Source organism: Nelumbo nucifera, chromosome 1, assembly GCF_055504915.1.
Source record: "Nelumbo nucifera cultivar China Antique chromosome 1, China Antique-T2T, whole genome shotgun sequence".
Taxonomy (NCBI): Eukaryota; Viridiplantae; Streptophyta; class Magnoliopsida; order Proteales; family Nelumbonaceae; genus Nelumbo; species Nelumbo nucifera.
Genome location: NC_142649.1, coordinates 180,773,547 through 180,797,627, shown reverse-complemented (window position 1 = coordinate 180,797,627; position 24,081 = coordinate 180,773,547). Strand labels below are relative to the sequence as shown.

General features: G+C 39.5%; 1 protein-coding gene across 2 annotated transcripts; it reads right to left on the bottom strand.

Annotated features, from left to right (window-relative positions):
• Positions 1–1,241: 1,241 nt before the first annotated feature.
• On the bottom strand, positions 1,242–7,146 carry LOC104600276 (WRKY transcription factor). Of its 2 annotated transcripts, XM_088895479.1 has the most exons (3): positions 6,973–7,140; positions 6,250–6,356; positions 1,242–4,000 (listed from the first exon to the last, which is right to left on the bottom strand). In XM_088895479.1, exon 3 carries the CDS (start codon positions 3,668–3,670, stop codon positions 1,586–1,588), a length of 2,085 nt encoding a protein of 694 aa, XP_088751605.1. In that variant the 5' UTR covers positions 3,671–4,000; positions 6,250–6,356; positions 6,973–7,140; the 3' UTR covers positions 1,242–1,585. The 2 variants fall into 2 exon arrangements, with proteins under 2 accessions (XP_088751605.1, XP_010261439.1); XM_010263137.3 differs by lacking the exon at positions 6,250–6,356 and having other exon boundaries at positions 6,973–7,146.
• Between the last annotated feature and the right edge of the window lie 16,935 nt (positions 7,147–24,081).

The window sequence follows — 24,081 nt, the reverse complement described above, 5'->3', positions numbered from 1 at the left end:
GATGAGGTTTCACGGCAGGCCCCATGTACTTAATAGTGGCGTAGAACCTTATCTTTGGTTCCACAGCGTGCTGAACAGCTAAAGCGTTCAGCTAAACCTTGCTCCATCATCATGCCAAAGAGTACAATCTTTGGAGGGCCCACATCAACTTTACCTGGGTCAGGAGTGGAGTTGAACCTCTCAAAACTAGAAGAGTTATTTCCAAGAGGATGAGAGAGGAGTCGTTTTTAAAAGAATTTTTCAAAAATCTTTATTTGATTTTTTTTCCTAGCATAGAAAAATGGACATGCTTATAGCCTCACAGTTCACACAGAAGGTAATGGTGATAGTGTAATGGAACAGGGGGAGGATACAAGGGGGTACGTGCTAGGAAGACAGACGATCGTACTGGGTCAAATTTTGGATTGAATCCCCGGGGGGGGGTGGTGGTGGTGGGGGGTTACGTATAGTGCCAAGAAGCAAACATAAATAAATAAATAAATAAAAGGGGACCTTGTACAAATTATACAAAACAGAGTAGGGAAACCGGAAACCTAGCATTTTACGAATCAGGATAGTGCCCTGTTTACCCCATTAGACAGGAATCAGAGGGGGCCCACGTCGGTACAAGACTGGTTTTAGTGTTGGATCAATGGATGGACTCCAAGTTTTGAGGTTTAAAGTTGCAGAATAAATATGGCCCATTTATCAATGATATTCCATTGTTCCGTAGCAAGGTCAAGGTGGAACAAACTATAAAGCATCTCATAGCTTAGACAAACCTTGACAGGAGTGGTGCGGAAGAAAGTTTTTTTTAGCTGGATGGTGCGGACTGCGGACGAAAGTTGAAATGCCATGGATTTCCCATTCGTGAAGTTGATGTGGGCTCAGAAAGTTGAAACCTCCACGTATAGGGTTCTCAGTTCCTTTTGCCAGAAAAACATAGGGTACTCAGTTCCACGTGTGCTCAGAAACTCTCTCTCATGGTCCTTGGATGAAAAATCAAAGCATAGACCTATGATCATGCGATGGATAGGAATTGGATGGTCGTCGGGATGATACCACTGGTCTCCCCCGCCTCCACCATTATAGCCTGTTCTTACTTCTTGCTCGACAGATGGATGGCTAGGATCATCCTAAAACTGTAGCCAACCATCTCTGTATTAGAGTTCACTTTTGCTACACCATCACCATGTAGAAAATGTTAAAAAAGATAGAATCTAACTCGACAGGAAAATCTTAGATAAAGTAATCAATCCCAGTAAACACAGTAAAACAGCATCGACGGAATTAAGCTAACGCGATATATTCACACGACTGCACATAAAATATTATAGATATTTACAGGAGACAACCTTACCAATTCTAATAAAAAGACTAGACAATGCCTACGCTTTTCCCCTTGGCTTCACAAGGGTGTCAAACAAATACTTCAAGGTTTAGACCATTATCACCGTACACAAATCAAATGACTGAGAAACTTCCATTTTTCTCATCTGTAAATGCAACACTAAAAACACAGGACCCAAACAAGCACAAGCTCTATCAAATACCAAATCAGAAACGAGAAGGGAGAGATTGGTAACCTTCTTGGTTTATCAAAAGCTTACACCCAGCTGTGAGGCATGATACAAGACATCCCGGCTTTGGATGAGCCACCAAGAACTTGAGTCTCAGTGTTTGGGTCTATACTTGTATTTCCTGCCAGCATCGCCATCAGACTACCCCCATGCACCCTACCTTCAGGAAGAGAAACTGGACCTGGTGGTGCGCTTACTTTCAGAATTGGATGACTAACTTGTGAAGGCAGCTGCAGTGATATTGCTGGATGTCCGTATCCTTTTGAATAGATAGCATTCCAACCTGTAAGGTTCCCTTCACTGCTATCTAACTTCCTGAGATCAACATTCATGTCATCAGAAGTAACAACCTGTTTCATCTTCTCAGGTTTGCAAAGTTTTGGATCTTCAACTTTAGGTGCCAATGTGCCACCTCCATGCACCCGCCTGTCTTGCACCAAGGCATTATGGGCAGCACAGAGTCCAGTTTTTCCCCTTGCAAACCGATCACAAGGGGCTGCTTGGCCTCCAAACTCTGACCCCAGCTGCCCCCAAGAGCACCTCTTCCCCCCACCATGTGCTTTGCAGAAGTCGGTGCTCCCTTGGGCACTCTTCCCACATCCTTCAAATTTGCACCTCCTGCCCCCTCCATGGCGGACACAGTAATCTGTCCGTCCCCTAGCACTCTTGGTGCACTCTGGTACAGCACATCTCTTTCCACCTCCATGTGCAACACAGAAACGCGTACCTCCATGGACACTCTTTGGGCAGACTCCACCTCCTTGAAATGAGCACCTTTTCCCCCCACCATGGCCCTTGCAGAAGGGTGTGCTTCCTTCTGCACCTTTTGTGCACCCTATAACTGTGCACCTCTTGCCTCCACCATGTGCCTTGCAAAACACTGTGCTCCCTTGAGCCCCTTTAGTGCATGCTGGAAACTGACAACGACGGCCACCTCCATGAGAGATGCAAAGGCCAGAGAGTCCTTCTGCACTCTTTGTGCAGTTCTCCTTCTGGCACCTCTTGCCACCTCCATGTCGGATACACAAGCCAGACTTCCCTCTTGCAGCTCGGATGCAACCCTCATGACTACATCGCCGGCCACCCCCATGTGCAATACAGTAATCTGTTCGGCCTTCGGCACTCTTCGTGCACCCAAGGAATTGGCAACGACGACCACCACCATGGGCCTTGCAGTACACAGTACGACCTTCTGCTCCCTTGTTGCAACCAACTTTCTGGCACCTCCGACCACCTCCGTGGGCAATACAAAGGCCAGAAGCACCCCTGGCTCCCTTTGAACATCCTTTGAACTGGCATGTCTTTGCACTAGTGCTGCGGTGTTGTTGCTGATGCTGCTTTGGCTGAGTTACCCCGGAAGTACAGGTGGCTGATATTTTTGGTGTGGCTGCCATGTTTGATGAGAGATCTTGAATGATGGATCCTGGATCTGCTTTGCCAGGTATTTGGTTAAGAACAAAGCCAGGCATGGTGTTTGGTAGTGTGCACAACAAAAACATAGAATCCTTCATTTTATCGCAGGAAGATGTTGATCCTTCATCCAACTGTGGGTTCATGCTAACCATCATTGGCATTTCTAAATTGTTCTGAAGAGTTGAGTTGAGTGTGACACTTGTTATATCTGACTCAGCAGGTCCAGTTGAGAGACTTAGTTCGAGGTCAAACTTGGGTCTCACTTCCAGCTCCTTTGGAGTAACAATGGCAGGCTTCTTAGGGCTAGGTGACTTCTCATTCCCCAAGTGCAGAACAAAATCCAAGGCAATGTCCATTGAAGACTCCTCCTCAGTTTCTTTGGCTGAAGACATGGTTGTGCATGCAGTTGCCGAACTTCCCTTACTGTCTGAAGAACTTGATGGATGGCCTAGCCCAAGAACTAGAGATGAGCCATCTCTTAGGCCCATTGACCCATCAATCATACTCCACTTCCTTTTAATTCCTTTTGATGTCAAAAAGTGAGGAAAAGAAGCACCAGCGGAATCAAGCCTTAAGGTGGTATCTGTGCAACAATCAGCCCTAACTTCTCCAACTTGTATGACTTTGCTCAGATTCTCAAATGCATTAGGAGAAGGGTTAGGATCAAAGAAACCCAAGTTTTGAAACCTGGGATCCATGTACTCTTTTTTTCCGAAAAAAAAAAAAAACAAAGATCCTCTTCACCAAACTGAATCTCAATATTATGAAGAAAAAAGCAGCCTGCCTGACTTCCGGGGACAAAAGAAGGACAATGAGAAAAGTTTGTTTTTTTGTTTTTTTTTTGAACGGTTAGTGTTAGAGGTGTGCAAAAGAGTTCATTCCACCCCCCCACTGACAAACCCTGATGTGTCACAACGATCCATTTTGTGAGAGTCTAAGGAAACACTTGGATCAATCAGTAATAGCAGATGAAGACAAATCCACAAGAACTTCTATACTTCATACAGGCATCATTGCAACCAATCATCCTGTTCCAGGAGAAATTGTGTGATTAGAGAAATAGCATGGTACAGGCATTGAATCCAAATATGAAACAGAATTTTGAAAAGAAAAGGAAAATAAGACCAATAAAACAAGTGGACAATTAGACGGGAAAAACTCATTGACAACAATTTACATGATCTTTCAACCCAAGGCATGCTTACATCAAAAGATAAGAAAACTAGAACCTTTTATCCTAATCAGACCACAGTGAAGGCTTTGTTCTGGTGCATTGTCACTAAGATTGCTCCAACCCCAGTAGTTAAATGTTTTGAAAATTATAATGGTAATATAAATGGTGGAGTAAGATTAACTTGAGTTGAATTGTATATTGTAATGTAAATCATAGGATTGTTTCTGTTTTGTACAAAATTTTCAACAACTTACACATACATGAACCAAAAACCTAACTATATATAGAAAAATATTTACCCATTTTTAATCCATATGCACCATATATGCACTTGATAAAATAGAGAGCTTACTACACGCATCAATGTAAGATTGTTAAACCAAGTTTAACTTGAAGTTAATTAACCTAAATATTTATACCAAAAAAATTAACCTACACATAATGGATCTTAAACCTATACATGGCGAAAAATATATTTGATATGGTTTCTAAAGGTGTTTTTTGGTAAAAAAGGTCTAAAATAACATAATAAATTTGATTATAACAAGGGTTCAACACAAAGCCCCTAGCAAAAATGTAAACAAAGGAATGACTAAGAAGTAAGAACCAGATCCTGACTGAATTGATTTGAATCGCATGAATCATATAACTCATAAGGTAAGTTTCATGAATAAAAACACAAGTCTTAAACAAAAATCACAAGATTTTTCAGAATTGAATCATGAATCATATTGCAAAGTGAAAGATTTTGACAACTATTAAGAAATTAAATCACAAAAAAGAGCATTCCATTAATACCGTTTAAATTAAGGTCAGTGCGACTCATAACAAGAAGATATTAATTCTTGCTTTCATTATTTATCTGTTTAAGGATGAATATCCAAATTACATGCAGACAGTAGGTAAACCCAACCTGTGATGTACACCATAGACATGGAATATGCATAGGATCTTCATAGCCTCCTAGTGCTATTGAATGATAGAAGTTACTTAAGAAGAAAGCTCAAACAACCAAAATTATCCCAAGAGACACATCAGTTCCAATAGGGTCAAGTAAGAGTGCAACTTGGTTGGGCTTGGTTTGAGCATTTCTTCAGGGGACACAGACCTGAGCTTGATGTAAGGTAGAAACTAGAAACTATAAATTGCTTATGCGATTTGCACCCTGACATCTGAGACCTATTAGCAAAGCTTACAGATTATTCAGTTCCAAGAAAAAAAGGAGGGTAACAGATTAAGTAATTCCTTCACTCCTCAAAGAAACCAACAAAACATATCTTTCAAATCAATCTTATGACATCCCACGGCACTGATGTAATTGCCAAAAAATGGGGTCCATGGGCATCAAACCAAGGTTACCAAGGGGAAAAAGGAAGAAGAAAAGATGACGAGATAGATTTCCTTCAGAGCCAGGAAAAACACTTGATGGCCAGAGAAAACAATCTTATGGGTGTGTGGGGGGGGGGGATGTCTGTTGTTTTCCATCTGATTTTTGGGCTTTACTTTCCAAGATATAGCCACCCATCTGTATGATTACATTTCCATGCTTGCAGGGCTAGCAAGCCATACAATAGAGGCATTAAACGAAGATAATATTCATTATTATGATTTTAACCAAGGAACTCTATTCAGATCTAGTTACCTTCTTACTGACAAGATCAGAAGAAAACACATTTGGAACCAAATAGCAACATATTGAAGTAAACAAGTTGCAAGAAACCCATCTGGCCGTCTCAAAAAAAAAATGCCAGACAATATAATATATACACACATGTAAGGAGGTCTAGACTTAAGGGATGAAAATTTCAGATGCAGAAAAAAAGAAGCAGCCAAAACAATCTCAAAAGTTCTATTCCAAACACCAAAATAACTGATCTTGCTGAAAGATGAAATAGATGTGGCATTACAAATCGCTTTTTGGTGATGAAACCAGGGAAGCAGAACAGGTGACGACCCAGATGTAAACAAACTGGAAAAGCTACGCAAAGCTGGCTGACATTGAAAAGCTTGCGAAAAAATACGCAATAATTAAATAGCAGTGGATGAATCCGTTATTTCGTAATATGGTGACAAAAACGAAATAAACACAAGAACATGACTTACCAACAAATTTTACAGACTCGTCGCTATGGCGCCAGAAGCATGGAAGGTAGCACAGCTTGACTATTAAATCCGAAAAGGACCAAAAAAAAATAACAAGACCCCACACTCTACAGAGAGAGAGGGGGGGGGGGGGGGGGGGGGGGGGGGGGGAGAGAAAACAGAAGCAGATAAGTACGTCCTTACCAAAGAAGAAAGAAAAGAAGGCAAAAAGAAGAGATAATTGGAGAGAGAAAAAGTAACTCCTTTCCCGAGGGGAAATTTCCTGGCATATAAGAGAGAACCTACTTTCTTGACAAGCTTTCATAATTTTATACCTAAAAACTCAAAAAGCCTTAAGCGTCGTGAATTTCTGTAACCAGCTTTAAAACTGGATCAGACATGGAAGCAGGACCTATTTCTCAAGTAAAATCATATCACAATTACACAATCTTTATCCAGAAATTTAACTAGAAAGCTTTGGACCACAAATAAATTACCAGCATGTTATGTTACTAAATCAAACAAGCAAGTAACCGATACAGAATTCAAGTTTTGAAAATAAATGAAGGAATCAAGAGTCACACGAGCTTGAACCTACGCAGGTTCAACAGAACCAAACAATCTTCACAAGATCAAAAATCACAGAAACAGATTTTCCCACAAAAACACTGACGGAATGAGAAAATTGAGATCTCAGAGAGGAAACGCTGAACAATCAACACAAAAAATGGATAAAATTAGTACCTTGGCTTAAAACCGTAGAATTCCCCGCTTTCAGTTAAACGGATGACCCCTCGACATCGAACAGCAGGAGATAAGCAAACTAGGGTTTTGCGACTTCGGATAGGAAGACAGATTGAAGCAAAGGCTGGGGAAATAAGAACAAAGAGAAAGAGAGCATGTTAACAAAATAAATATGGAAAGAAAAAAGGGGCGCAGGTTAAGCTAAGGGTGGGGGTTCGGAGGACCGTCCGATGGACGGTTGGATGGTCGGGGGCACGCACTTGAAGCCCGAGCCTTCGTAGTGTGGCGATACGACGGGGTGAAACGCTACGCTCTGCCAGCTCAGCAGTGACACCAGATTTCCACGCAGGCAGCGGCCCGTCACCGTCCGTGGTGCGCCTGCTGCGGGCCCCACATGCATGTTTTCTGAATATTATTATTCTATTTTTATTCGAGACGGTGGGCCCGATTTCGTGGCCTTCTTCAGACTTTTAACTTCAACACCGGCGGTTTTTTATTTATTTTTTGTCAGGCCCAAACACCAAACCGCTAAAAAAATCTGTACATGGTTTTCAGTCCCACCACCATCTTAACGTGACGCCCAGCACTAATTTCCGGAAGGTGACGTCATCAAAAGATCTCTGCGTCAACGGCTTTTGATCGTATATAGAATATCACAGCCGTTGGTTCCAGATCTTCTATCAAGTTTGAAAAAGAAGGAGACTCGATTTTTCTTCGAATACCAATTTACGAAGTCGAGATATTATGTCATTGAATTCCAATCTGACGACTACGAATAGCTCACCGGTACTTACACGGTACTAGACCAAGTGATTGGTATAAAAAATGGAGGTTAGTTTGTGATCGTATATCCGAGGGTACAGCGGATCAGAGTCACGGGGTCTCAACTCTCAAGTGTCATGGTCCTCAGGACCACCGTATCAATTTCCACCTTGTTTATCACATATGCGACATGTTTACTTGAAGATGGTTTGCAAGGAAAACAGGGTGCCGGTGCCCCCTAGACATTTCTTCTTTTTAAAAACAAGAATAAATAAAAACAGAAAGCGTTATTATTATTTTGTTTAATGGAGGTTGGGGAATTATCTTTACTACATAACGTCGATATTTGCCTTGGCTTCACGTCTAGGCCATAAAATTTGAACTAATATATTCTAATGATGTGATATAATGTTAATATTTATAAATGATAATTGTTTAAATATTTTAATATTTGAATGTAATTAATTAAAACAAATTAATACATTTAAAAAAGTACAATATATATATATATATATATATTAAATTTAAATTTGTTGCACTGGAAAAAAAATAAAAAGAAAAACTGCAGATCATCATTTACCTAGGAAAAACAACGATTTGATCACAAAGAGAAAGGGGTTTTTCTTCAACCTAATAATAAACATTGCATGGATTTTAATATAAACTTATTTAAGAGGTTATGGAAAACGAGTAAGGGTTCTTTTTTTTTTTTTGAAGCCCACTTAGGCAAATTTCATTAAAAAGAACTCAGCAGGGCATGCCGATTAGGTATGAGCCTTAAGAATTTTAAGCCAAACTTAGCAAGAATATGACCAGCCTTGTTAGCTACGAGGAATTGATTAATCGAATTGGTCGGTTTGGTTTTGATTCAATATTTAGAAAAAACCGAAGGTACCAATTCGGTTTTGGTTAACCAATATAAAAAACCAGCAGTTAATCGATATTATATATATATATATATATAAATATATATATATATATATATATATTTTTATTATATATTATAAAAATAAAAAACCGAAAAACTGACGAACCAAATCGATGGTTAACTAAACCGGTCAATTAGTTAATCGATTGGTTTTGATTCGGTTTCAGCTACCGATTTTTCAAAACCGATAATACCAATTCAATTACAAAAAAAACCAATAGTTCGATTAACTAAACCATGAGCATCCCTAACGAGGAATGAATTTTCACGGAATTGTGAGAGAAATAATGAAAAAGAGCTCTGCAATCACAATTATATGTTAAATTTGCCACCAAAGTGATACCCAATTCCAAACAAAAGTTAAACCTTCCAAAAGCCCTCGAGACTCCACTTCCAAAGCTGACATTGGGGGGGAAGTGAAGAGGAGAAGCCACCAAAACAATCACGGATTATAACTCCTATACCTGACGCATGAATATTCGAGGCTTCATCAAAGTTAATTTTAAAAAAGCCCTCTTAGGGGTCTGGTCCAACGGGCACTTGCATTGTCCCTGTTAAAAGAAGAGGCCTGGTTAATACCTGGCATTTGGATTCTATAACTGATCTCAGAAATTTGGACCTCCGGCTACCACTTTAGGAATCTCATAATGGGAAAAACTTTGATTGTTGGGGCCGATAGCCTTTGTTGTTGAGAATATTTTTGGCAATGCCACGTTGCCATAAAATGAGGTAAAATAGTAATTTCTCCTTATTTCTTTTTAACCATAATCACAAATATGGGCATGAATTGGTAAAAGTGTCTGGGCCTAAAATCCTCTCAACAACAGGTGGTTATTGGGGGCCAACAGCCAAAGTTAACTCCTCATAATGGAGATTTTCAATCGATACCGATACCTTGCATCTTGCCTTCCACATATGATGCCAAAGGAAGATAGCACCGCTAGCCAGAAGAAAAGCCACGTACGGGAGAAACCATTATCAATCTTAGCTCATTCCCCTGACCATTGAGTCAGCGTGAAATTTTCATCACTAACCCAAAACCCCATGGATGAAGAGAACCAGATAGCTGTCTCCCAATTACATTGAAAGAAGAGGTGGAAATCGGAATTGACGTCTTCTGGAACTCGAAATTAGAATCACCTATATTTGTTTGGTTAGACAGGAATTGGGATTGGGATATTGGATTTTATAAAACATGCATGACTCCCAATGAGAACGAGGGAGACTGAAATGTCATTCCATTATGAATGAGGATTAAAATCCTACAAATGGATGAAATCAGAATGGGTCATTTTGGTTTTGATTCCAGACCCCAATTCTTGTGAGCCAAAGCAGAACTTAAGTATATACCAGTTAATAAATAACTAGTGTTGTTAAGATTAGAGAAGATGATTTTAAGAAAAAAGTTACAAAAGATCATTCAACCATGTATCATGGCATTTAAGTAATAACAAAATATAAAAAAAGTGAAATAAAAGATAATAATATTTGATATTAAAATAAATGCAAAAGTTGAAGAAAACGAAGAAAACAGAAAAATTAAAACTTTCTTTCCTTATATACAATTTTACTTTATTATTAAAATCGTAGTAAAGGCCTTCCATTACAAACCATTTAATGAGAAATTATATGCACATATTTTGTTCAAAAGCCACTATTTTTACAAGTCTTATGAATTTAGGCTGTTCTGTATTTGATTTAACACAGTAAAGTAGGTTTGATTTATAATTAAGCATCCCACTTTATCTAAAATAACGAGACCAACACCAGAACGACTTTGTGATGGGCCTTTTTATTTGAATTGAGAAACTAAATTAGATTTAATTGATTAATAATTTAAAAGTTAGGTAGAGACCAGCGCCACTTTGCATATATTTTTAATTTCAACTAAAATTTATTCAGTCCATATTTTGGATGGACCCACACCATATATTTCTTGCATGACGTGTAAATATATTTATTTTAAAAACCACACACTGTTGCATTCAAAAGGAATTAAAGAAAAGAAAAGAGGGATTTTGATTGCCATTATTTTGTGTTAATAAGATTATGATGGGGTTTCTCGTTTCTGATGGTAGAATAATGACCAGCCAACCAAAAGCTAACACCAGGGTTTAGTTATGTTAACTTTTTAAGTGCAGTTCTGGTTGGGCAGGGGTTGGCAAACTTGGGCTTTGGGCTTAAACCTCAAGATGGGCTGGTAACAGGCCCAAGATCTATATCTTAGGGTTGGGCTTAGGTTGGCCTTAAATCCAATTCAACCAGCCCAAGCGAGAGTGAAGAGGGATATAGGAAAGGGAGAGCTTTCTAACCATACATATTAGGGGAAAAGAGGGTTAATAGAGATTTTGTCAGAGCCTGTGAAAGTGTTTAGGTGAGAGGACCCCATATAATATGATATAGATGAAGTTCTCAATTTTGCTCGATTGTGCCATTGAAGAATTGCATTGGCCCATTTATCATTAGATAGTCCACTTTCAAGTAGACAAGAGACAACCAATTGCCTAATGGTGGCCCCCAATGTTCTTTTTCTATTATTTTTTATCAATCATCAATCTCAGTAGCATAGAGACCGACATTCCTTTTAGATTTTTGTGTCCCAAACTCATGAGTTCTGAGTCCTGACCATGTGCCTAACCCAGAGAAGCAAAAAACAAAATCTCATCTTGTTTGGTTTGGCAAAGAAAAAATGGTTTGGTGATTTGGACCCCACCTTTTATCTTCATTAAAGGAAACAATGTTGCCAAAGAGTATATTTCTACATATGATGTGGCATTACCAAAACAAGTGATGATTTGGTGAAACTTTTCCATTAACGGTATAATTATTTTCAGGATGAAATACTTGGCCTATATTTTCTATCCTTTACAATGGATATGTCACTAAACAAAATGTCATAAGGCATAGATGATGTAGCTGATCCAGTTGAGATAAGTCTTATATGATGATGATGGTTTTCTTTTACTTTGCAATGTAATCTATAATTTTCCTTGCCATTTAGGTTGAAACAATTTAGGAGTAGGGGGTAGAAATAATATATAGCTGAACTTTAAAAAAAAAAAAAAGTTATATATATCCATTTCACAGAGAAACAAAGACACCTTATTAAACAAGGTGGGGCTCATGTAATCACCATTTTTAACAAAAAAAAAGAAAAACATATTGCTGCACTATCATTTCCCAAAGGAATGTTTGAAACTTAGACAATCTTCCAAAATGAATGAAAATTCAACAATTCCCCTAAGGAAGCTATTTTACAAAGTTTATTTACATGTTAAATATAAAAAACTAAGAAGAGTAAGTTTTGGAAAAGAACATTATTTTATTTTTTATTTTTTAATTTTCAGAGATTCATCGTGGAACACTAGACAAATTAAGAAGAAAGAATTTATTTCCTTTTTGGTACCAATTTCCATGGAGTTCATAATCTATTTTTCACCTTCATATATACAATCAAATGCAACCATAATGTTATCTCATTTATCAAAATCATCAGTCAGCTAAATCACTTTGATAGTGCATGTCTTCATTTTGATGGGTTAATGCTTAAACCAAAAATACCAACATGGTGACTCAACATCAACTAAGAAAGTGAAATAACATTAATAAATAAAACCAATTAGGATATGATGCCTCAATTTAAAACTAGAAAAAGTAGACTAAGATGGTTTGGTCATGTATATAGAAGACCATTGGCAGCACTTATAAGAGATCTGTTGCAAGTTAAGGGAGTTGGTTTGATCATGTGTGCATGTTAGAATGTGTTTGAATAGTTTTTTATGAGGAGGAGATCCCGACTCAGTTAAAGGGACTACAAGTACATGAGGTAGACAAAAAAAATGTGTCAAAATAATAAGAAGCGTTTAAGTACTCATAATTAACAATGGATATGGCATTAAGGCCTCGTTCACTTTTCAGTAAATTATTTATCCGGGTAAATGCAAATTATCTGGGTAAGTTTTTGCTGGGAAACATTTACCCGATTAAATGCATTTACCCATGCTCTTTTATTTCTTAGGTAAATAATGCAATGACCATTTTAGCCATAAAAATTCATTATTAAAAGGGGCATTTTTGTCCCATTCAAGTGTTGACAATTTTCCCTCTAGATGGAAAAGTTATTTACACACCTAGGGGATGGGTATCACTTATCTGGGTAAGCGATACCTAAGAAAATAAACTTTCCCTTGTCCCCACATAAATCTAAAAAACGAATATGGGGGGTTCTTGGTGAATAGAAATCAAAATTCCATTAACTAACTTTCCCCCTCTCAAAATCTCAGAACAAAAGCCCCCTAAATAAAATATAATGGCATACTAAGATTCATATAGCGGACTTCATATTATTGAAGCAAGGCTTAGATGATGATGATGGTAATGATGTAATTCCAATTCCCTCAATTAAAGAATTCATATGACATTATCTATACACATATACATACACAAACATATATAAACATGTAAGAAACATATAAGTTGGAGTGATGCTTCCCATGATCCCACTTAAGATGCTTATCTTTATTAGATTTGAATATATATATATATATATATATATATATATACACATAACTCCAAACTTATCTAGAAAGGTCCAGACCAATAAAAAGAGATGTGTGATTGCTTTTTGCAAATAAAAGATGGTTCATTAGGGTTTAGAACTTTTACTATATACATACGTGGAAATCTGGGTCTTTTCTTTTCCTTCTCTCTCTGTCTGTCTCTGCATCAAAAGTAAAGAAATATCTGACCCTATTTTTCATTCATAATGCAACAAATGTTCTTTCATCTCCACCATTTCTTCAAAGTCTTACTTCACTTGACACCACTATAGCCGTATTAGTGGACGGCCCAATTCGCTTTTGTTATTATTGGAGGACCTTTTGTGGAGAATATGCCCTCTACGATTCCCTTCATGTTCATGGCTGCACGTAATGCTTGTTTCTTGCATTTGCGATTCTCCCCTGTATTAAAATCTATCGTTGTTTTTATAATTAGAAACATGTGTCAGTCACATGTATGGAATCGGAACGAGTCCAAGTTGAGAGCCCACGAAATCTCGTGTCTCAGGGACCAGATAATTTGGACGACCCTCTTAATGGCCGGAAAAAAAATTCCGGCCCGGCCCGGCAGAAGTAAATTGAGAAACATCTGATGTAATTGTCAGATATAAAACCTTTCCTGGAGTTTCTGACGATCATACAAATCTTCCCTATAATAATTTCATTCTAACAAATACCTTGAAAAATTCGACAAAAGACCAAAAACGTTAGATTGATGCATTAAAAAATATTTATGCCTCCATTAACGTTTTTGAAATGTAGTTAAACCTCTCCTCACCTTTAACAGTTGCAAAGACCTCTCCTCACTTTTGGTTTAAAAGTTGTTTATTGACCCTTTGTATTAATTCTAGTGGATGGAGAGTGAAAAATTCCCAAACTAGTGACTACCTTACCAAAATTACCCTTCTAGGATTATTCTGCCATCACGTGAAATAATTCCCACTTAGTTCTTCTTTTCCAGTTCTGCAGTCCAACTCAATATTCTCAAGGATTCTACAAAAAACCCTGTGTGCAAACAAAGAATACCTACTTGTTGAAGGTGATTTCACACAATTTTTTGAGTTTAATTTTTTTTTTAAGTTTTTAGAGGTAGTTTTTTTTCATGCATTGAATAATTATTAACCTAAGCTTTTTGTGTTTGTTTTTTTTAAATTCTTGATTTTTCTTGATCTATTATTGTTTATATAGGAAACAGGGCGAGTAAAACGTATATATAGATTGTACTTAAGTCTAGAACAGATCATACCTTGTTTTGTTATTGTTTATATAGGCAACTTAACTATTTGCTTAGTACCTGGGTCTACTCGTCAAGGGAGGTCTTTGCAACGTTTAAAGGTGAGGGGAGGTTTAAGTACTTATCAGAAACGTTAAGGGAGGTTTAAGTATTTTACCCAAACATGATTCATGGGTATTTTGGGTATTTTACAAAAAATTGAGCAATAAATATCTATTTCTATTAAATTTTTTAACGTGTAACTAACAAAAGGGGTCAGTAAGCAGCTTTTACACCAAAAGTGAGGGGAGGTCTTCGCAACTTTCAAAGGTAAGGGGAGGTTTAAGTACATTTTAAAAATGTCAGGGGAGGTTTAAGTATTTTACCTTTTTTTTTAATATTGACTTTACTTTTTTATAAATTATTTTATATACAAAATTACTTAAATAACCCTGTAAAACTAGACAAACACCTCCTTTCAATTTTTATCCTCTCCCTTCAAACTCCCATCCCTAAACTCATCGACTCTGTTCGAAAACTGAGGAACCCAGTTCAAACTCCATCATCTTAAGAGGAGAGAAACCCTAAAAGCGGGCTACAATTTTTGGATAGAGCTTGATACCACCATAAACATGTACTTCTACTAATATTCAGAAGTGGGCTACAAAGAATTTGCATTCTAGATATAAGTATACAAACAGAAGCACCGCATAGGGATGCAAACGGTTTGGATCGGATTCGAATTAGTGTATATTCAAATATGATCTGACACTGTTCATGTTGAATCTGATCCGACCCAAAGATCCGATCGGATTAGATAGGACTCGATTTGAATTTGAATCCTATCAGTAAGTTGGATATTTAGATTTGATCCAATCTGACTTGTTTCTTTTCTAATTAATAAATTATTAAAAGAAAAGTAAATATACTAATTTAAATAAAGCAAAAAAAAGATACAAGTATTTTTTAATTATTTTCATCATATATATACATGCTTTTTATAAAAAATAAATAATATAACAAATTTATAAAAATATAATATAAAAAATATATTATAAATAAAGAAATAATATATATATATATGTATTATATATATTTATAAATATATAATATATATTAGATTGGATCTTCTTGGATCAAATAGGGGTGATCCGAATCTGATCTGATTTCTAATAGGATCCTATTATCCGATCTGAAGATCTGAATAGGGGTGATCCGAACTCGACCAAATAGGATCAGATTGGATCATGATTTGATCCATTTGCACCCCTACCCCTGCAGAAAAAAGTTTTCTTTTGCAAGTCTGAAGAGATTGAAGCACGCTTAATTAGTTACACTATTTCTTAAAAAATACAAGTGGCTAGCAAGGGCAACAGTGGGGGGACGAATGGGTTGAACCAAGGTTCAAAGTATTGACACATATTGGCCCGTATTGGTCGATATTTATCGTTCTGAGACCCTTCCGATATGCCCCTATAGTGGGTGTATCGGGGGTTTGACCAGTTCAGGGGGTGGAGGAGCCCTAAACCGGCCCCCTTGAACCGGTTTTGAAAAAAAAATTAAAAAAAGAAATAAAAATGTGTATCAATTCGCCCGATGCGCCCCTATCGGTGTATCGGGGCGCATTGAGGTTGTTTGGGACCTGTGCATTTCACGACCATTCCATTTCACAAGTGATTCATCTCATATGTTTTTTTTTTTTAAGAAACACACAAAAAAAAATGGGATGTAGGCTAACTGAATGTTTAAAGTGATTTGGCTTAATATTATAATATAGGGGTTTTTATGATTCAGTCCACCCCTAGGTGAAGCTAGGATTTCCTAGGGGTGGACTGAATCCTGCCCGTAGATTGATGCCAAATTCACGGGCAGGATGTGGTTTATAGGGGGGCTACTAATAGACTAAGAGGGGGCTGCAAAAAAAAATTTATGAGGGGGATTGCAGTCCAAAAATCTCATATTTATAATGGCAGTTGTATGATTTGCCTGTAGATTGATGCCAAATTCATGGGCAAGATGTGGTTTATAGGGGGGCTACTAACAGACTAGGAGGGGGCTGCAAAAAAATTTATGAGGGGGATTGCAGTCCAAAAATCTCATAGTTATAATGACAAATGTATGGCATCTCAAAAAGTAGTTAGCGTTTTTTAAATTTCAATGTACCATGTCACCATAATGATTCAAGATCAACTAGGTGATTCAAGAAACAAAAATTTGGCATTTCAAGAAACTCCTCCTTTCTCGAATCCTAAAGCTAATTATTACAAAAACATTTTTTTTTTAAAACAAGGCTATTGATGAGGGCGGATTTGGCCCTCCAATAATATCGTGACACCTGGCACCTCGTGACAACTAGGTGTAGCCTCTTGACAACTAGGTGCAGCTCGACACCTAGACAATGCAACACTTACAGGCAGCTCGCCACCATGCATCACTTACAGGTAGCTCGCCACCATGCAGCACTTACAAGCAGCTCGCCACTAGGCAGCTCACCACCATGCAACACTTACAGGTAGCTTGCCACCATGTAGCACTTCACAGGCAACTCGCCACTAGGTAGCTCGCCATCATGCAGCCCGACACCTTATAGGCAGCTCGCTTCCTAGTCAGACTGACCACCGCATGACAACCCCGAGGAGCTCACCACCGTAACCCGCATTTTACGGGATTGTGACTTGTAACGGCTATATTAGCTCACCCACTCCCCGATTTAGGCGGAAATGGGCAACCTTACCGGTTGGTGGCTTTATCACCCACCTAACACGAAAACATGACCCATCACAGCAGAAATCCAGGAACTGCTCCACCAAACCCACGAGGACTCCAGTATATAAAGGCCTCACCCCCAGAGGTGAAGGGAAGAAAAAAGAGATGGTAACCCCTACTCTCTAGCTCTCTCATTCTCTAATATCATTCTCAGCTCGCGACTAAGTGTTGACTTAGCCATTGGAGTGACATCGCTGGGTAAACACCCCTGGATTCTCTGATTCAGTTCTTGCAGATCAACCAGGTCCATTGTCTACAAAGATGAGCAGATCATCTCTTGTAGGGAGCAACCGGGTTGTGCGACACCAGGGATCTCCACTTCAGCCTCTGAGTCATCGGCCACCTGGAAACAGACGGGATGATGAGGTACTTAGCCAAAAAAAAGATACATAGCCAGAAACGGCAACATCAATTGGCGCTGTCTGTGGGAATACGCTACAAAAAGCTAAGTTCTTATTCTACAAAAAGCTAAGTTCTCATCCTACAAAAAGTTAAGTCCTCTTCTCCCAGAAAGCTAAGCCCTCGCTTTTTAGAAACTGAAGCTCTCACTTCATAGTTTCCATTTTTTATGAACTCAAAGAAACTGAAGCTCTCACATTACGAGGCAGATGCAGCGTAGTCATAGCTCTAAGGCGCCCACCCAGTGGCCTGGCGGCCCGGCCCTAGCGTGACCTGGGGGCCTGGCCCAGGCGCGACCTGGCGACGTAGCACATGCGCCGACCTGGTGACTTGCAAGACGTGCTCGCCGACGAATTTGGCATACATATCCAAACACTCTCACGATCCTTGGAAGTTAGCCCATGTGCCAAACACTCCAGGAGTCTCGAACCACTTAGATGACCTCGTAGAAATCTCAGATATGGTGCGTGAAAACCATGCCAAACAATGCTTATATAAAGGCACCAACCCCAGAAGTAAATAAACAAGTTCTAGCTCTCAGACTTTGTGATTTTTAGCTCGCAGTCTACTGTGAGAGTACTGACTTAAGCACCGGAACGACCTCACTGGGTTAGCCACCTCGGGTCCTCTAACATTTAGTCCCTTGCAGGTCCCTAAAGAGCAATGAAGCTCATCAATCCAGCTCGGCACCTCACAGGTAGATCGGCACCTGGTCAGCCCGGCACCTTACAGGCAGCTCGACACTTGGTCAGCTCGGCACTTGGTCAGCTCGACACCTCACAAGTAGCTTGGCACCTGGTCAGCTTGACACCTCACAGGCAGCTCGGCACCTGGTCAGCTCGACATCTCACAGGTAGCTCGACACCTGGTCAGCTCGACACCTCACAGGCAGCTCGACACCTGGTCAGCCCGACACCTCACAGGCAGCTCAGCACCTGGTCAGCTCGGCACCTCACAGGCAGCTCGATACCTAGTCAGCTCGACACCTCACAGGCAGCTCGGCACCTCACAAGCAGCTCAATACTTGGTCAGCCTGGCACCTCACAGGCAGCTCGACACTTCACAAGTCCCAGTTGCCTCCTTGGCATGGACACTTAAGACCTAGTCGCCTCTTCGACATGAGCACCTAAGTCCCAGTCGCCTCTAGGGCATGGGCAAGCTAAGTCCCAGTCGCCTCTTCGGCATGGGCACCTAAGTCCCAATTGCCTCCTCGGCATGGGCGAGCTAGTCCCAGTCGCCTCCTTGGCATGGGCACTTAAGATGCAATCGCCTCTTCGGCATAGACAAAGTCAAGGAGAGTGGACTATAAGTCGCTCCCAGAGCCTAAGGGCTAAAGTACTGAACTGGCAGAGCCCTTGGCACCTTACGGGTAGCTCGCTTCCAAGCAGCTCCCAGAGCCTAAGAAATTGAATCAGCAGCTTACGAGCTCGTCGAATTATGGGCCAAAAGGAGAAATCTACTTCCTTCGCCGAGTTACTTTCAGCTCGGGAGTGGGGGGCAAATGATGAGGGCGGATTTGGCCTCCAATAATATCGTGACACCTGGCACCTCGTGACAACTAGGTGCAGTTCGACACCCAGACAATGCAGCACTTACAGGCAACTCGCCACTAGGCAGCTCGCCACTAGGCAGCTTGCCACCATGCAACACTTACAGGTAGCTTGCCACTAGGCAACTTGCCACCATGTAGCACTTCACAGGCAGCTTGCCACTAGGCAGCTCGCCATCATGCAGCCCGGCACCTTACAGACAACTCGCTTCCTAGTCAAACTGACCACCGCATGACAACCCCGAGGAGCTCACCACCGTAACCCGCATTTTACGGGATTGTGACTTGTAACGGCTATATTAGCTCACCCACTCCCCGATTTAGGTGGAAATGGGCAACCTTACCGGTTGGTGGCTTTATCACCCATCTAACACGAAAACAGGATCCATCACAGCGGGAATCTAGGAACTGCTCCACCAAACCCACGAGGACTCCAGTATATAAAGGTCTCACCCCCCAAGGGCGAAGGGAAGAAAAAAGAGATGGTAACCCCTGCTCTCTAGCTCTCTCATTCTCTAATATCATTCTCAACTCGCGACTAAGTGCTGGCTTAGCCATCGGAGTGACCTCGCCGGGTAAACACCCTCGGGTTCTCTGATTCAGTTCTTACAGATCGACCAGGTCCGCCATCTACAAAGATGAACAGATCATCTTCTGCAGGGAGTAACCGGATTGCGCGACACCAGGGAACTCCACTTCAGCCTCTGAGTCATCGGCCACCTAGGAACAAACGGGATAATAAGGTACTTAACCAAAAAAAACATACGTAGCCAGAAACAGTTACATCACCTACCAAATACCATTTTTTACCGATTCCATTTATTTGCTGATGTAGCGTGTATGGCACATCACAGAAACGGAACGGTCATCAAATGCACCGGTCCCAAATAACCTCATTATCGTTTTAGAGATGGACCCCAACATGGAGTTGACAAACCATTCCTAAAGATTATATACCCAATCTCACCAAAACTGCCATTGACACATCAAAGTTGCTTTGGGAACTCTATCTCCTCAACGTGAAAACCTCGGAGACGGAGGCAGTGGGGGGTTTTTCGGATCCATCACTCGACGATGGCATGTCCCTCATATCTCTGCTGCTAGTGTGTACCCGTAAGAGCTCCAATGCAGGAGGCAAGAGCATTGGTGACGATTCCGGTATAGAAAAGAGCAGCTACAAGGAGCTTGTTGTTCCTATGGGTCCTCTTTTAGGTATTGGCTATTTGGCGCGAGATCTGGAATGCAAAAGTAGATCAAGGTTTAAAATACCATTATGTATCGGCCCGTATTGGGACTTTCCCGATACGCCCTTAGAGGGGGTGTATCGGGTCAGGCCATGATTGAAAAGGTAATTGAAACTTAAACCGATCCCTCTGAACGTGCCAGCAGGAGATGAATGAATAGAAACATTTTATGCATCGGATTGTGAGTCTTGATGAATGATGATAAAAAGGTGAAGAATGAATTGAAAATGATAAGCCAGCAGCCGCCTGAGAATTGTTTGCTGAGACGGAGCCACGATTCTTCGTTCTTCACTTGGTTGGGGCCACTGCCTCTCAAGTTCTCAACCCTTAAACCTCTCTGGCCCCGCATATTGTGAGTTTCCGTCTAGGTCAGTGATGGAAGGAGGTTCAAAAGTTCAAGAAAACTATTTGTTACAAGGAATGCTTTTTTATGATTGTTAAAAACTTTAGGAGAGGATTTTTATATTTTACCTAAATAATAAAATGGGTTGTTAATTATTTACATCTCGTGCGTGAATGGTCGAATAGATCAATGCTTCCCTTCTGATAACGATTGTGAGCTTCTTAATGGCTGAAATAGTTTATTGGGTTGATTAACAAACTCACTAAACATTTGTATTCTTGTTTCCCTTGTTCGTCTAAGCTCGTTGATGTTGATTTGAAACCTAGAATCAATCCATCTGCAAAAGGTAAAGAAAGAAAGAAAGATATTAATTGAAGTTACATTTAAAAAAAAAGGATTATATATCCATTTGTGTAAATACATTTTGCACGCGCATTATCCATGTGTCCCAAATACCAGATACAGCAGAGGGGGACAATTGAATTCAGAGGGAGTTACAATTCATATAAGGCTGCAAATGGATTGGATTGAATTGGATATATGCATATCTGAATTTGATTTATTTATATTTAAATTTGAATTTGAATCCGATCATATATATATATATATATATTGGATGGGTATCTAGTGGATTTGAATTAAAGTCAGATTATAATCAAAATATTATATATTATTAATAAAATCATAACAATGACTTTACTATTATATTTTATGAACAAAACGAAGTGATTTTTTTTGTATGAAATTTAGTGAAAATACATTGAGATGAACTTCAATTATAGATATAATAAAATTTTAAAGTCGAATTCGGGTCACCCTTACGGAGCTAAATCCATATATCCATAAGCATGATATTCTTATTAAATTGGTATACCAATTACCAAATGTGAGCTTTCATCAAACAATAAACATGCAATATAGAGCAGGATAGCTCATGCGATGAGGATGCCCTTGAGGCCTTGAGCCTCAGTCGAGTCAGTGTAAAAGTGGATATGGGCGTTGCGGGGCGCTTTCAAGTTTCAATCACAAAGTCTGTTGTGGCCACTAGCAAATCGGACCTCCAATTTGAGTCCAAACTGACAACGTGTAAGATTGGTGGCCAATTAAGGAGGAGGAAACCTTTACTTTCAGAGTTTTAGGCTTGCTGCTGGATATAAAATATAATATCTTCTCGATTTTATTATTTTTGGTATGGAAAGTGGACAGATCGTAAACACGTCAACAAGGTAGGAAGTTGGAAACCAAGTGGAAGTGGGAGGGAGTGAGAACTGAGAAGGCGGTGGGTGGCACTGGCAGATAGCTAGAAAGGAGAAACAAAAAAGAGAAGAAGGGAGGGGACCGGTGGACCAGTGGACCAGATCCACATCCACTCAGACTCAGCACAACAACAACGTTATAAGTGGTAGTACTAGTGGGGGTGCGGTGGGGCAGCGTTGTCACTTGTCACGCACTGGCCACGCGATCATGTGCATTGGCGACTGGAGAGCTCAGCGGAGGGAGTCTGGACTCTGGAGACCTCCAGAAGCATAACTTAAATAAAAGTCCTTCGAAGGTTCTGGTTGTGCTAAGTCCATGTCCCACCACGTGTTCCCTGTGTGGGACCCGGCTGTTGTTCCTTTTGCCATCTCTCATACATAAATAAAAGTCCCTTTGTTTTGCAGCATTTGGTGGATTTGGTTGGTCCACGATGCAGATCCAACATAGGCAGCCGGGCTTGATTCCTATGCTGCTCGTGGTCACTGCTCCTGTTTTTTTTTTTTTTTTTCTTAAAACAATGGAACCATTCCATGCAACTAGTTCTGATTTCTGAAAGAAGTTTAAGAAGCATCGGAAAAGCTAAGGCACATATAAGAAATTAGGAATTAGGAGAGTAGGGTGGGTAGAGATGGGAATGATTTTCCCTACAGGGATCGGGAGCATTTTTCACCCCATGGGTCTCCTATACCTGTCCCATGGGGATCCTTGCTTTTATATGTGCTAATATTTTTAAAAATATAACTGAATATGTTGCATGTATTTGAATCTATTTTGATAGAATTATAAATTATAATTATTTTATTTAAAATGAAAATAAATATAAATAAAAAAATAATCTGAATTTAACAACATAAAAAAATGATGGGGAGTGGAGGGATGGGAATGGAAAAACACTATCTCATTCGTGGGGACAGGAAGGGGGAGTGGCTCACTAGAGTTGCTCACAGTTCAATTAAATGAACCATGTTTTTTTTTTTTAAACTAATTCGGTCTTACCAGTTTTTTTATATCTTCAAACTGAAACCAAAACCGATACCACTGGTTGATCGGTTTCATTTTTTAATTCTTTATATTTATATCATATATATATATATATATACATACATACATATAGATTGATTGATTTAATTAATCACTAGTTTTTTTAGGTTAACCGGAAACCAAATTAGTCCTTTTACTTTCCAGAAATACCAAACCAGTCATGTATTGGTTAATGATATGGGCCAATATGCCCCAATATAGGTGATATTGGTGGTAATACAAGGTTTTAAACTTTAAACCTTGATTCTTAACAATAGGATACCACATCGCAAGGGTATTTGTGGTTGTTTATTATGATTTATGCCCATACGTAGACCGTATTTGACCTCACACTGTCCTCAGAACACTTTATAGAGAGATGTTCTCAATGCATGGTTGCTGTGAGAAAAAAAATTCTGTGACCAATTGCAAAGCAATATTTTCAACCTGTCATTGACCCATCTGGTTTGACCTGTGAATTGACTCAATCACGATTTTACTTTTGATCAACCTGTAATCTAATTATCTAATCATCTAATCGTTCATTAGGCTCAGTTTGGAAAGAATACAAATACAAATATGTACAGTGCAAATACATACAAAATACAATGTTTTGCACTCTATATATTTGTATTTGTACTCCTTCCAAACTGAACCTTAATAATATAAAATTAAAATACATTATTATTATTATTTGAAATTCTGTTGTTGTGACATTAAGGATTGACCTATAACCTGGATGATCGAACTGGTGATCCCATCCATATGGAGTGAAAAGTGGTTCAGCCTTTAGGTCCGGTTTTAAAACATTGTTGCAAAGAAAGAAAAGAAGCTCCAATAAATCTGGTCTTCAATATGAGATCAAATCAGCCCTCCACAAAGTCCCACGGCACATCCCCGCCATGTATTGGGAACATCTCCCGATAATGATACCAGAGACGATGATGTCATCATTGGGAGATGTTCACAATACGCGGTAGGGATGTGCTGTGGGACAATCTGGTGGGGGGCTGATTTGAACTCCTTCAATATATAGTTAAGGATATGTATGGTGGCTCTGTCTGTCTCA